The sequence below is a fragment of the Cololabis saira genome, chromosome 3 (assembly GCF_033807715.1).
Source record: "Cololabis saira isolate AMF1-May2022 chromosome 3, fColSai1.1, whole genome shotgun sequence".
In the NCBI taxonomy this organism is placed as follows: domain Eukaryota; kingdom Metazoa; phylum Chordata; class Actinopteri; order Beloniformes; family Belonidae; genus Cololabis; species Cololabis saira.
The window spans coordinates 41,694,232-41,707,719 of NC_084589.1; the positions used below are offsets into that span (position 1 = coordinate 41,694,232).

Below are 13,488 nucleotides of genomic sequence, written 5' to 3' on the forward strand. Positions count from 1 at the left end.
TAACTTAATATAATAATACACTATGAAACCATATATCATGATAATGCCAAGAATAATTATTAGAATTAGAATTGGTAATTTATATATTGTATATATTCTGTATTATATTCTGATTCTGATTCTGATTCTGATCTTGACGTGTTTTTAAAGCGCCTGGGTGTATTTCCCCCCTCGGCCGCCAGGGGCCGCTGCCGCCCAGGCGGCGCCTGCGCGGGGTCAGAGGTCAGAGTGGAGAGGTCTCTCCTGAATCTGACAACCCGGAGTCCCGACTCTCCTCACGCACATCCGCGGCGGATAAAAACAACCAAAAAGAGGATAATAAACCGGAGGATCATCGATTCAGACGGGAGGATTCCCTCACGTTTGCCGAGCCGGGACTTTTGTCCGCCCAGGTGAGTGAGGAGCCGAGGCTAACGTTAGCCGCGTTAGCTCAGCGAGGGCACGTGAACTGTTTAAATGTTTAATCCGGTTTAATCGCAGCTCCTGGTCCTGCCAGCAAAGTTACACACACACCACTGGTGCTACTGTACACACGAGCCATAAAAACTAAACTATCCTGCTCTAAAAACCAACGAGTCCAATGCACTTTTGCAAAAGCTGATAATGTTTCAAGATTGTTTTAGTTTTTATTGTATTTATGTCACTCAGACCTTTATTTTCCTTTTCTTTTCTTACCTAAAGCTGTGTAAATTAAACCTACATCGAGTGGGATCCGAGTAAACGGAGGTAGCTGTTATTTAGCAGAGTTAGCTGGTGAAACTTCAAGTTGTTTTAGAAACAAAAACTTTATTCTTGCAACTATAAAAGAGTAAATGTGGCTGTAGTTTTTAAAGTGCTTCATTTTGAGGGTTTTGTTGATGCTCGACATCAGGAAACATCAGAAATCATGTTTGTTTTTTCTCCTGTTGTAGTTTTAGTGCTTGTTTTGATTCGTTGGTGCCATTTAGATCTTAAACCTCTGAAAGTGAAATGGATAAGTTTAGTTTAAGTATCAGTAGTTTTGGATCAGGGGCTTCAGTAGAACCCTTTTTTCTATCCATATAATTGTTTTTATGGGACTACACTTTTTATTTTGGTTTTTACCTTTTTTTTTATTTTTAATATTTTTATCTTTTTTTCTTAACCAGTAAACTACCTCATACTGTGCGATATTTTCTATTTTCTATCCATAATGTTTCAAAATTCCTTACTTATCTATGTGCAATACTCTTCCATCCTTCCAAGTGCAATATTCTTCCACCCATTCATGTACATTTTTATCCTCCCATTCACTCTTTTTTATAGTTTGTGTGTGTATGTATGTATATATATATATATATATATATATATATATATATATATATTAGGGGTGTGCAAACAAGGGTACCTCACGATTCGATTTGATTTCGATTATTGGAGCTTCGATTCTTTGATTATTGTGATTTTTAATGCTTTTTTCCATACAAGATTGATTTTGTCTTCATCTGTGGCTACATTTGAAAATAAATAGCCAATCAATTAACTCAGTTCCTGTAACAACACTCATTAAGTAAATAACAAGGTTTTTTGAACATTTGACATGTATTTTTCAAAGACACAAAATAATTTATTTTATGACTATGTAAACATTTGCTCTTTGACTTACTTAACGTTGACCAGGGAAAGCTGCACTTGCATGAGAGCCCACTCTATTGCAGAAAACACTGAAAACGGTCAAGCCCTGGATTTAATGAGTTCATTAATTCAAGTAAACAAGATATGTACTTCCATCAAATTTATTTACCGTAGTGTAACCATATCTGCCATATTTCAAGTGAACAATAAGAAATGTGCATTCTTGAAAATGAAATGATTCAGCAGCTTATTCAGTCTGGAATCTGGATAGGATAACTTAACAAAAAAAAAAAATATATATATATATATATATATATATTTTTTATTAATCGATTCCAAATCGTCACGTGACGCATCGCGATGCATCGACACATCGATGAATTGCACCCACCTCTAATATATATATATAAAGATGTTTCCTGTTTTTCATTTTGTTGTTTACAGTACTTGTTTACATAGTCTTTGCATGTGTGCACTCTTACGGAGCTGCTGCCTAATCTCATTGTACCAGTAAAATGATAATAAAGGCTTTCTATTCTATTCTATTCTATATGGGTGTTTGGGTTTTGGGGTGTTTGATTTGTAAATGACAGTGCTGTGTCTGTGAGATGGAGATGTCAATTTCCCTGAGGGAACCTCCCAAAGGGATTTAGTCATCTGAATCTGAGATGTCTTAAAAGCTCCTTAGTCAATAAGTGGGATGTGCTTAAATTTTGCCAATAGTAAATCTATCAAAGGTGACTTCTGACTTAGTTTGGGAGTTTGTTCTCGGCAGGTGATGTTGCACGACGGTTGCATCAGCCCTTTCATCTCAGCATTTGCCAACTGTCTTGGGGAAAGCCATTTCACTATTACTTCACCGCATGTACTGTATGTTTATGGTCGTTTCCTGGCACTATAAATGATAAATAAACTCAGTGTGGTCACTCTTATTTATTTATTTATGCAAAAAAAAAAAAAAGAAGAAAACTGCTTCCCTTTTAAGATTTCACCACACACAGAAGTCCAGGAGTGGAACGAATTAGCCGGTTGCACATCATTAGTCGTTACAGTATGGTTACTGATTGACAGAACCTTTCCCTGTTTTGTCATCAGCTCGGCTCGTGAATGGCTACGGCTGCAGCTCATTTACATTGAGCCCGTCTCTACATTTACAGCAGGTCGTGGTCTCCGCCGGTTAGAGGTGGATGTTTCAGCCTAACGCAGCCGTGTTACAGTGCGTGGATGCAGGTTTTCTCCTGAGAGCAGATGCATTCTAAAGCTGCCTGGAATGTTGATGGATATTACTTTTGGCTGCACAGTGGAAACCCTGCATGAAACATAAAGTTAACGATCATGGCGCTTGGATCTGTGAATCCTGGGAATGCTTTCAAGTTGAGCATTATACAAAGTATTGAGAAGAGGTAAGATTATTTTTTCCCCAAAAATAACTTAGTAAACAGTGTCGCACACGGCTGTGCTGTGACTGAATTTCCTCTTGCTGTGAACAAGTTTTTTCTTCTCTGTTTTAGCTTGGCTGTAGGTGTGTGAGCTTCTCGTGTGGGAAGCATGGAAACTTTTCTTTGTTGGGTTTGTGTAGCAAGCACTAAATGCAAAGACATGATGCTATTTGACTGAGATTATCAATGCTATTGTTATTAAAGTCTTGGGGTTTTATGAAAAGTGTCACTTTAGATGCCTCAACCAAAAGCGACCCAACAAATGACACTACAATAGGATTTCCTAACAGTCTTTGGTCAACTGCCAAAATGGCTAAAGAGGACATAAACTCACCAGCGTGAGTCTGCTGCTTACAAACACTCGACTGCTGGCTTGAGTTCATTTTCTGCGCTGGTTATGAGGTTTGTCGTGTAAAGCTCCCTTTGTCCGAGCCATGCTGTTGGGACATGAATGTCTTGACTTTCTATGAGGGATTATAGGCCGGAGGAGGGACCGGAGGAGGAGGGAAACAGTGCGATCTGTCTGCAGGGCCCGTGCCCCGCTTGTTGAGTTTCCGATCAGTTCAATCCCAGATTAGTTGACTGACGGAGATGCTGCTGAGCCTTTGCCAAATCAGGCCTTACAGCTACACCCACATAACCTTGCAACACTTAGTGAACCAGACTGACAGCTGAGACATGGAGGCACTCACTGAGAACTTTCAATGAACGCCTGGCAGGACCAACAGGCTGGACCACAACCTGGCTTGGAGACAGCACTACTTCAGAAGCGGAGACTAAAAAGGATTTTTTTCTTCAAAAAGCCTCTACTGACCTTCACAGAGCCCATTGTGCAAGCTTGCTGGGACGTTGCTGTGTTTACCGTATAGAGTATTTATAACAGCACATCAAGAGACTCCTGAGGAAAATTCCTCCCAGGGAATGTTTCCGCTGCTCCCGGGAGGACAAGCCAAGCAGTCGCACACTCTGCCCGAGTCAAGAAGGGAGCACTATGTCAACCACAAGGCACAGATCAAACTAAAAAAGCCCAGCGCTGCTGCTTTCAGGGGACGTAAACATGTGGGATCCACAGAGATAAACTGGTCTCCAATTAGCAGGTACAGTTTCAGAGCAGTGCAAGCCTGGTATGACTGGAACAGTGGCTGATTTATTTATCTTCTTGTGTGTGTGTGTTGTGGAATCGGTCACAAGTTACAAGGGGCTGCTTATTACCTCAGTAGGAGAGTTAATAAGAGTCAACACTATCAGCTGCTGTACACGTTTAGCCGCTGTTGACTTTGTGTTCCAGCAAAACTAGTTAAATATTGTAATAAAGCAATGTGCAACTGCAAACAGTGAAAGGCAGCTCTGGACCAGTATGTTAAGCAAACACAAAACAAGAGCTGAGATTGGGCAGGGACGTCGGCAGGAGATTGACTTGTTACAGGAAGGGGAAACCTTTTGAAGTAAGGTGAAGTGAACCCTTAGGGCAAAAAGACTTTTAGCTCAAGATGACCCATCAGTGTTCAGTCTGATTTCAAGCACAGAGAGAAAACTAAAATAACCTGCACAGCTTGTTGCAACTTAGTATCATACAGCGTAGTTACACTGTACTGAACATATGGGAGGTTTTCCAGGATTTTCATTTAAAATTTCTTGCCATTTACAAATCAAAGTTGACGGCCTATTATTAAGGGGGGGACAATCACAAGGGGGGAAAACAAACAAACAAATAACATTTATTAAACTACTCAGTAAACCCAATTTATAAGTAAAACATTGAGATCAACAATGAAACTAATCAAGTTTTCAGTTCCTACATCAGTCTTAAAATGGTAAACTGCATAATATATCTGCTAGCAGATCTATTTGATTGAGGATAGTGAAGGTCACTCATTAGCTCCACTGATATACAAACAGTACGTCTTTGTTTAACAGCGTTTCACAGCTTTTCTGTTATAAGATGCTTTCTTCCATCCCCAGATGTGAAACATGATCCAAATATTGTCCAAAGTGAAGACTTCCAGGTGTTTACTTGGCAGCAAAGGCTAAAAACATTAATATTATCAAGCCAAAAACTATAAAAAAGTTTTTTCTTTTTCTTTTTGAAGCTAAAGTGCTTGTATTCTGGGCAACGTATCCCTCTGCTCCTTCCTATCCACATGGAAACACACCGTCTTCTTAGAAAAGGGAGTGTTTGGTTGTGTTTTTCCCCCCAGGTGTGATCAGTTGGGGCTTCTTGCTTTTCTACACTGGAGAATGTGCCCACACCTCTTCGGCTGCTGAATGAGCTGTGTGTTTAAGCGCTGTCTAGCGTGTGACCACAGTAGGAGTTTCTCTTTAGGAAAAACTCACCGTGTCTTAAGTCAGCAGCATCCGTGCCAATGGAAGGAGTGTGCAACGGATTTGGTGCTCACGACCGAGTCGAGGTGTTTGTCTTTGCAGATGTAGCTAAAAAAAAGTATCCCAGTTTACAGTTTTCTGTCACATTTGTTTGATGTCAAACTTTACAATTTTTTTTTTTTTTTAAATCAGATTATTTATCCCTGTCAAAAATGAACAAAACCGGAGTTTGATTTTTATATTTTTAAGCAATTGAGCACTAATTTATTAAAAGACATATTGTATCATAACATTTTGGACCGTTATTTTATGATGCAGCTTTCAGAAATGTTCCAAAAATGAGCAAGACATTGACCCCCAAATGACTGATGGATCTTTATGCATTCCTCTTACTATTTTGGATTTCATTGTAAGACTTTTCTGTGTCATTTTTGCAGTGACAAGAACTTTTGTTGATTAATTACATGTGTCAAGTGACCTAATTACATTTTTTTTCTCTCTAATGAGATGCAGACTGGATATACTGTATAAACAGGGGGGAAGGCACATGCATTTGTATGAATTGTCAGGTGTTTCTGGTGTCATGCATATGTTGAGATAAGTTTGAACTGAATATGTGGATTTGTGTCTGCGATTTAAATTGGCAGATCTGATTTACCCTGTTAATGCAAGTCATGTGTCCTTGATAATGCAACAATGGAGAACGCCGTAAACACGGGTGGAAAGGCTCTTTGCATTCTTCTCCGCTGTAAGATATTCCCAATCCTTCCCAAACCTCCAAAAATGATTTGGAAGCAAAAGAGAGGGTTAAAATCTTGTGTAGTGTCGTCTTTCCCATTGTAATATAATTACAACTCTTGGTGAGACTTTGACCTGTGCTCATTGATTTTTATTTTTTAAATTCAATTTTCCTTCTTTCTGCCTAACTTTTTCTCAGCCAGTAGCTAAGACCCGCCACCTTGAATGTTGTTTCCCCAGGTGTTAACCAGTTTAAAAGCAGATTATGGATATGACTCTTTTCAAAACATGATGTCAACACCTTGTCAAATGAATTGGACTTGGCATAAAAGGCAGCTGTGTACATATGGTCTAAGAATCTTTCTAAGAAACACTCGTTTGATGCTTAAATCCAAATTGAAGTATTGTCCATGATGAAGACGTTACAGTTGGAAGAGGAGAAATGAAACATTTATTCAGATTAAATTAGATTTAGGGAAGTATTAATATGATTGTATTGTTAATCTCTTCACTTATTCACACCCGCAGGTCCTTGGATGCCACGCGGCGCGCTATCCACGGCCGCTCCGTGCTTTCCAATGGCCGGAAGCTGACCACGCCCACCAGGATGACGCTGCGCGAGCAGCTGAGAGAGAAGATCTCGGCGGCCTTCTACCGCCATGGGCTGCTGTGTGCCTCTTACCCAGTACCCATCATCCTCTTCACCTCCGCCAGCATCCTCACCTGCTGGTACGGTTCCTGGGATTCTGCTTTGCTTTTTAAGTTCAGAACTTTGATTTGATTTGTGTGATGTTCTCAATTAGGCCCTGTCCCAATACTCCCACTACCCCTAGTTTTCATCCCTTCCCCTAAATTTTGCGTGTTCCCGTGAGGGTAGTGGTGTCCCAATTCCTCTTTCCACCTAGGGTTAGTGAAGAAAACTAGTGTAGTGGCTATGAATCTGTCCCTACGGATCGAGGGATTTCTGATCCTCACTAGTTGATCTAGGGACAGAAAAATTTCCCAGAATGCTTTTCGTCGTCATTTGCGGACTGAATAAAAAAAAACAAAAACATGGCGGACATTTCTTATTTTTTAGTGAATAATATCAATATTTTGAGTTAGTTTCTGCAAAAAAATGCGTTTTTATTACATTTCTAGCGAGAAATATATATTTTACTTTCATAATATTCACTCAGTGAATGTACATAATCACTCGTTTGCCCGTTGTTGCGAAGATCACGCCAGAATAAAGGCTGATTTATGGTTCCGCATTACACCAACGCAGAGGCTACGGCGTAGGTTACGTAACTGAGTGAATATTATGAAAGTAAAATATATATTTCTCGCTAGAAATGTAATCAAAACGCATTTTTATGCAGAAACTAACTCAAAATATTGATTTTATTCACTAAAAAATAAGAAATGTACGCCATGTTTTTTTTTTTTTTGATTCAGTCCGCAAATGACGACGAAAAGCATTCTGGGAAATTTTTCTGGCACTAGATCAACTAGTAAGCATCGGAAATCCCTCGATCCGTAGGGACAATTCATAGCCACTACACTAGTTTTCTTCACTCCCCTAGGTGAAAAGAGCAATTGGGACACCACTACCCTCAGGGGAACGTGCAAAATGTAGGGGTAGGGATGAAAACGAGGGGTAGTGGGAGTATTGGGACAGGGCCTTAGTCTGCCAGTTTCTTCCTTATTTTGCTTTGTTTTACCTCAGCTTGATGGATCTGTTTTGAATTTTATGAAAAACATTTTTCACATTTCTTATTGGCGCCTTTTAAAATAGTTAATCTTCCACTAAAACACGAGAGGACTGCAGTCTTGTCATGCAAACTCAGCTGTTCAGAGCAAGACAAATAAACGGCCCGGTTCTTTGAGGCCACCTGAACACACACAACTCCCCGCTGACACAAACACTCACTTAACACGTGCACATACAGTATCTGCTCTTGCTAAATCACCGGTCCACAGCGAGGGCATAGGTCAGAGATCTGCCTGAGCTGCACCAGCGAAGGCATTGTAAAACAATCCCACATGCACCTGCTGCGTGCTGTCCTCGCAGCACCTTGCGGCGGGGGTGCCGAACAAATGGCCAACTGACCACCACCCGGGGGCAAGTGAAAGGAAAGAGCTGGACGAGTGGGCTCTTAAAGGCAGGACGGGGGCAGAGGGCTGTGAGAAAGTGGCTCTGTGAGAATGGGATATCTGTCCCCCCATCTGCTTGTCAGGAGGGGGGCCGGCTTCACACAAAAGAAGCCTTTGTGGAGGTACAGTGACCTGGGGGGAGGGAGAGGAGAGGTTTCCATCCAACTAACAAGCATGTGTTTAAAAGAGTAGTAATATTTGGATGAGTGCACAAAGTGGTCATTGATTGTCTGAATGGATAGATGATGTCAATATACCGTATATTACAACTCTGCCTCTTTTTAAACCACTCCTAAACCCTACATGCAGAAAACCTGACATAAAAAAATGATTTCAAACATAAAAACATTTAGTTTTTTAATTTGAGCAGTTATTTCACCTTTGCACCTCCTTCAGGGTTTTCATCCCTTTACGAAGATGGTGTGTAAAAACACCGAAGCTTTACTCCATCCATCATCGCTGAAAGCTCAGTTTTTATCTGGATTTTTTCCCAGTTTGTTCCAGCCATCTATTGTCAAAGGAAACGTTTGTCCCCTTTTACAGAAAAGCAAGCAGTTTGGCTGAGACACACCCGTCTCTAGGATAAATGGGTAGCAGGTCTTTCTGGGTAGCGCATGTTATTAAATCTTTCTAAAAAAGCCAGAGATGCTGGTTTTATGTTCTTAGAGGTGTTGCAACATGGAACGGGAAGATCTGACATTTATTGCAGAATCACTCACTTTTTTTTGTAATCGTCACCCTCTCTTTGAACACGTCTATGTTGCAACACCAGCCTAACCAGGTTTCCTGACTGATATCAAGCCGAAAACGATAACATTTGAGGTTTTTCCTCTCTTTCACCGCCAGCTATCCGTTGTTGAGGCTTCCTCTGCCCGGGACGGGTCCTGTGGAGTTCACCACGGGGGTGCGAGGTTACAGCGTCCCTTCCCATGAGCCTCACGGAGAACTAGGGGAGCAACCTGATTGGGTAGGAGATGAAAGAGCTCATAAAATGCATGCAATTCTTTGTCTTCATAGTTTCACCATCTATTGTCCACTATTTGAAAAATAAAAAAGTAAACAAACTATAAAGTCATTAAGCGACAACAGCAAACAAGATTCACAGAAGACTGACTCTCTGAATTCAAGTATTATTTAAAAGAGAGAAAGTTCAGCTGCAAGTTGCTTTGAGATGAGGCCATTGCAGGAGGTTTGTGTTTGGATGTTTGTGCTTCCCGTTGACCGTGTGTGTTTGTGTGTCGTGCTGCAGTACCGGGGTCCTCCGGTCGCCTACATCCAGCAGGTGTTGGTGAAGGCGGCCGTGTCTCCGTGGGACAGCAGCCTGGTGCCCGTGGACGTGTTTCGCTCGCCGCTGGGTCAGGTGTTCAGCCTTCTGGAGGAGATCCGTAACCACATCCACACCGACAGGTAACCATGGGAACTGGTAGATGACAGGGGAAGACATAGTTTGGGTAAAACGAACACCAAGATTGAATTGTTTTATATTTTTTTTTTTCAAATACAGGACTGTCTCAGAAAATTAGAATATTGTGATCAAGTTCTTTATTTTCTGTAATGCAATTTAAAAAAAAAAAAAAAAAAAATGTCATACATTCTGGATTCATTACAAATCAACTGAAATATTGCAAGCCTTTTATTATTTTAATATTGCTGATTACGGTTTACAGTTTAAGATTAAGATTCCCAGAATATTCTAATTTTTTGAGATAGGATATTTGAGTTTTCTTAAGCTGTAAGCCATGATCAGCAAAATTAAAATAATAAAAGGCTTGCAATATTTCAGTTGATTTGTAATGAATCCAGAATGTGTGACATTTTTGTTTTTTTAATTGCGTTACAGAAAATCACAATATTCAAATTTTCTGAGACAGTCCTGTACACTGGCATCTGTTTCACAACATGTTTTGCAAGAGGCTAAAATAAAACTAAATTTCAATCCACTTGTTTCTCCATAAAAAAAAAAAAAAAAAAACATTTTTAGAATTTCTGACTCTTTGAAAGATCAATCTTATCTTCTGCTTAAATCCCAGAACTACGTCTTTTCTTACATATCCTTCCCTTCTATATTCATCTCTCCGTTTCTTCTCCACCTCTGCCGTCTCGTCAGCTCTGGCGTTCGCAGCCTGGAGACGCTCTGCCTCCAGGTGACCGACCTGTTTCCAGGGTTACGGCGGATGCAGTCAGTGCTGCCAGAACACGGCTGCCTGCTCGTCTCTCCTGGCAACTACTGGCAGAACCAGCGGGAGCTGTTCGACTCCGACCCCGACCTCCTCAAGACCATCCAGAAACATGAACCCAAAGGCCTGCACACTTCTGCAACGCTGCGAGGTAGAGATCGTGTTTGAAGAAGACTGCACCTTCTATCTATAATTTATTATTACCAATATAGTCCTTATTTTGAAATTCTCTTTGAAGGTTTTGACACATAACAGTTAGTTCTGAATCCTCCAGTTGAAGTTGTTGCTTATTGCTTTGTACCAGAGGATGAGAAAATCCACCCCTAATTCTAGATCAGGGGTCGGCAACCCAAGATGTTGAAAGAGCCATATTGGACCAAAAACACACAAAACAAATATGTCTGGAGCCGCAAAAAATGAAAAATCTTGTATAAGCCTTATAATGAAGGCAACACATGCTGCATGTATTTATATGAGTTATAACTAGGGGAAGATTTTTTTTTTTCATTATGCACTTCGAGAAAAAAGTCGAAATGTTGAGAGAAATGTCGAAGAAATAGTCAAAATGTTGTGAAAAAAATCGAAATGTTGAGAAAAGAGTCTAAATGTTGAGAAAAAAGTTGAAATGTCGAGAAAAAAGTCAAAATTTCGAGAAAGCCAAAATGTCGAGATTAAAGAGGAAGGAAAACGGAAGAAAAAAGGAAAAAAAAGAAGGAAAAAAAAGGCCAAACATCTTTGACAAAGCTCCAGGAGCCACTAGGACGGCGCTAAAGAGCTGCATGCGGCTCTAGAGCCGCGGGTTGCCGACCCCTGTTCTAGATGTTTAAAGTTTGGTCACAATTAGTGTCCTTTAATCAGTTATTGGAAATTAAGGGCCCATATATCTGTTTATGAAGGGCATTGTTCTCTTGTGTATGTTGCAATCCCTCATAAGGCTCTGACAGAAGGTCATTATACTTCCTTTGTATGAAATAATCCTCCATCATTGACCTGAGTAACTTTTGGGATTAAGTTTTTTTTTTCTTGTTTGTTTTAATAGTTTCAGAGAATAAGCAGTTTCATTCCTTGAGAATGTAATGAATTCTTTTGAAACTGTACACACTGACACAGTGAGCCAGGTCATTCTCTCAGGCTCCCTCAAGCCAGCTCAGCGTTTTCACTCACTTTCCAGCTCCAGTGATTCAGCGGTGGGAGTTGTTGTAGAACCGGTCAGGGACAGCTAGGGAACCAGAGGAAGTCAGACTGATAAAAGGCGCCTCAGAATGCTCTAAAAAGACAATAAAATAAATCATAGCTTTTTCCCCAGCTCCACAGTATTAAAGTACCCAACGTTTATTGCATTAAGAATAATTATATGCACATATATTATATATTGAGGTATTAAAAAACATTGTAGAATATTTGTGACTGTGAATAAAAGTGCTCTCATTGGGTTTTGTGTTTGGAAAATCCTAATCAAGTGTTTGGATTTCAGACCTGCTGTTTGGAGTCCCTGGAAAATACACGGGGGTCAGTCCCTACAACAGGAAGAGGGTGGTGACGTACACAATCACTATGGTGCTGTCCAAATATGATGCAAGGTGGGTCGTATTTACATTCCAGGAAGAAATAAAAATGCAGTTTTTCTTCTTTTGTTTTCTATGCAAAACAGTGGCTTTCATATCTCTGTGGTATCACATGTTACTTAAACATGGAAAGCCTCACATGTCTGCTCTGACAAGTGCAATTGATCGAAATCACCTTCTTTTTTATTTATTTAAATGAAAAGTAAGTGTTTTCTTCATGTATCTTACTGGGTTTTATTTTGGCATTTGTGGTTCATTAATTTTTAAGATTTTGTCATATTTTTACTTTGCCTCTCCCATGTCGAGGCACTAGCATGTATTTGATGGGTTTGGTACCGTAACCGTACAGGCAAAGTTGAGGGTGTTTCATTACTGATGTGAACAGTCTTGAACTTTCTAATGTGTTGGTATGTTTTTGTGAAAGAAGCACAAGAATGATGTATTTAAAAAAAAAAAAAAAAATGTATTTATTTTTAAGTTCCTCAGTGCTGTGTGATAGATAGATGGATGGATGGATGGATGGATGGATGGATGGATGGATGGATGGATGGATGGATGGATGGATGGATGGATGGATGGATGGATAGATGGATAGATAGATAGATATACTTTATTTATCCCAACAATGGGAAATTGTAGTGTAGCTGCAGCATTACACACAGTGACGGTGGCAACATATAGGATAAGTATAAGTAACTATAAGAACAGATTGTACAAAATACAATTTCAAGATATAATAAAGTAACAAGCGGTTGTACGGAGAGTATATACAGTAAAAGTCAGTGTGTATAGGAAATAAACACACAGTGACTGTAAGTTATGAGCTGAGATTTTAAATTTTTCTGTATTCAGGAGCACTTTTGGTCTTGAGACTAATTTGCTTTTACACACTTCAGATTGTTTGTTTGCATATCTTCCCGTTTCAGTTCTACAGCAGCAAAGACTTTATTGATGAAGACTTTCTGTTTTATTTAGATTTAAATGATTTCTGGTTACAACAACAAAGTTTTTTTTCCTCAATTTTAAAGGCAGTTAGCTTATTTGATAATGATGATCCATCTGTTTCCAGATTCTTGAACAGCTTGCGGGCCCGTCTGAAGCAGCTTCATCCTTCGGCTAACTGCAGCCTGAGGGACGACCACATGGTTCACGTCCACTTTAAGGAGGAGATCGGCATCGCTGAACTCATCCCCCTCGTCACCACGTACATCATCCTTTTTGCCTACATCTACTTCTCCACACGTGAGTCCCGCTGCCTGCATGACCCCTCAGTCCTATGCCTCTTGTTTCATCCAAGAATCCCTGTTTTAATTTCTCTGTTTTGTTTCTTATTGTGCTGTTAATGTTTGTAAAATGCCAGACATTCAAAGGTGTGCCTACTGCACCTTTGCGCTCGCACATGTATTTATGTGCCAAGGTTGTTCCAGTCTGGTGGGGGATTATCCTCACACTGGAACATTGCACACCTCTGTAAGAATGTGCCTGACAATCCCGCAGCAGTCTGCCAGAGCAAACATT

At 40.2% G+C, this 13,488-nt stretch overlaps 1 protein-coding gene across 4 annotated transcripts in view; it reads left to right on the plus strand.

Moving 5' to 3' along the window:
- The first annotated feature begins 248 nt into the window (after positions 1–248).
- The window catches only part of scap (SREBF chaperone), a 39,869-nt gene continuing 26,629 nt past the window's right edge, over positions 249–13,488 (plus strand). For 2 of the 4 annotated variants that reach the window (XM_061717543.1, XM_061717544.1), the window contains exons 1-7: positions 3,626–4,129; positions 6,621–6,821; positions 9,075–9,195; positions 9,478–9,635; positions 10,336–10,556; positions 11,880–11,985; positions 13,040–13,212. In XM_061717543.1, coding sequence (XP_061573527.1) covers positions 3,954–4,129; positions 6,621–6,821; positions 9,075–9,195; positions 9,478–9,635; positions 10,336–10,556; positions 11,880–11,985; positions 13,040–13,212 — 1,156 coding nt within the window. In that variant the 5' untranslated portion in view covers positions 3,626–3,953. Of the gene's footprint in view, positions 393–2,794; positions 2,997–3,625; positions 4,130–6,620; positions 6,822–9,074; positions 9,196–9,477; positions 9,636–10,335; positions 10,557–11,879; positions 11,986–13,039; positions 13,213–13,488 lie in introns of those variants that run through there. The other 2 variants (XM_061717546.1, XM_061717545.1) reach the window with 2 other exon arrangements.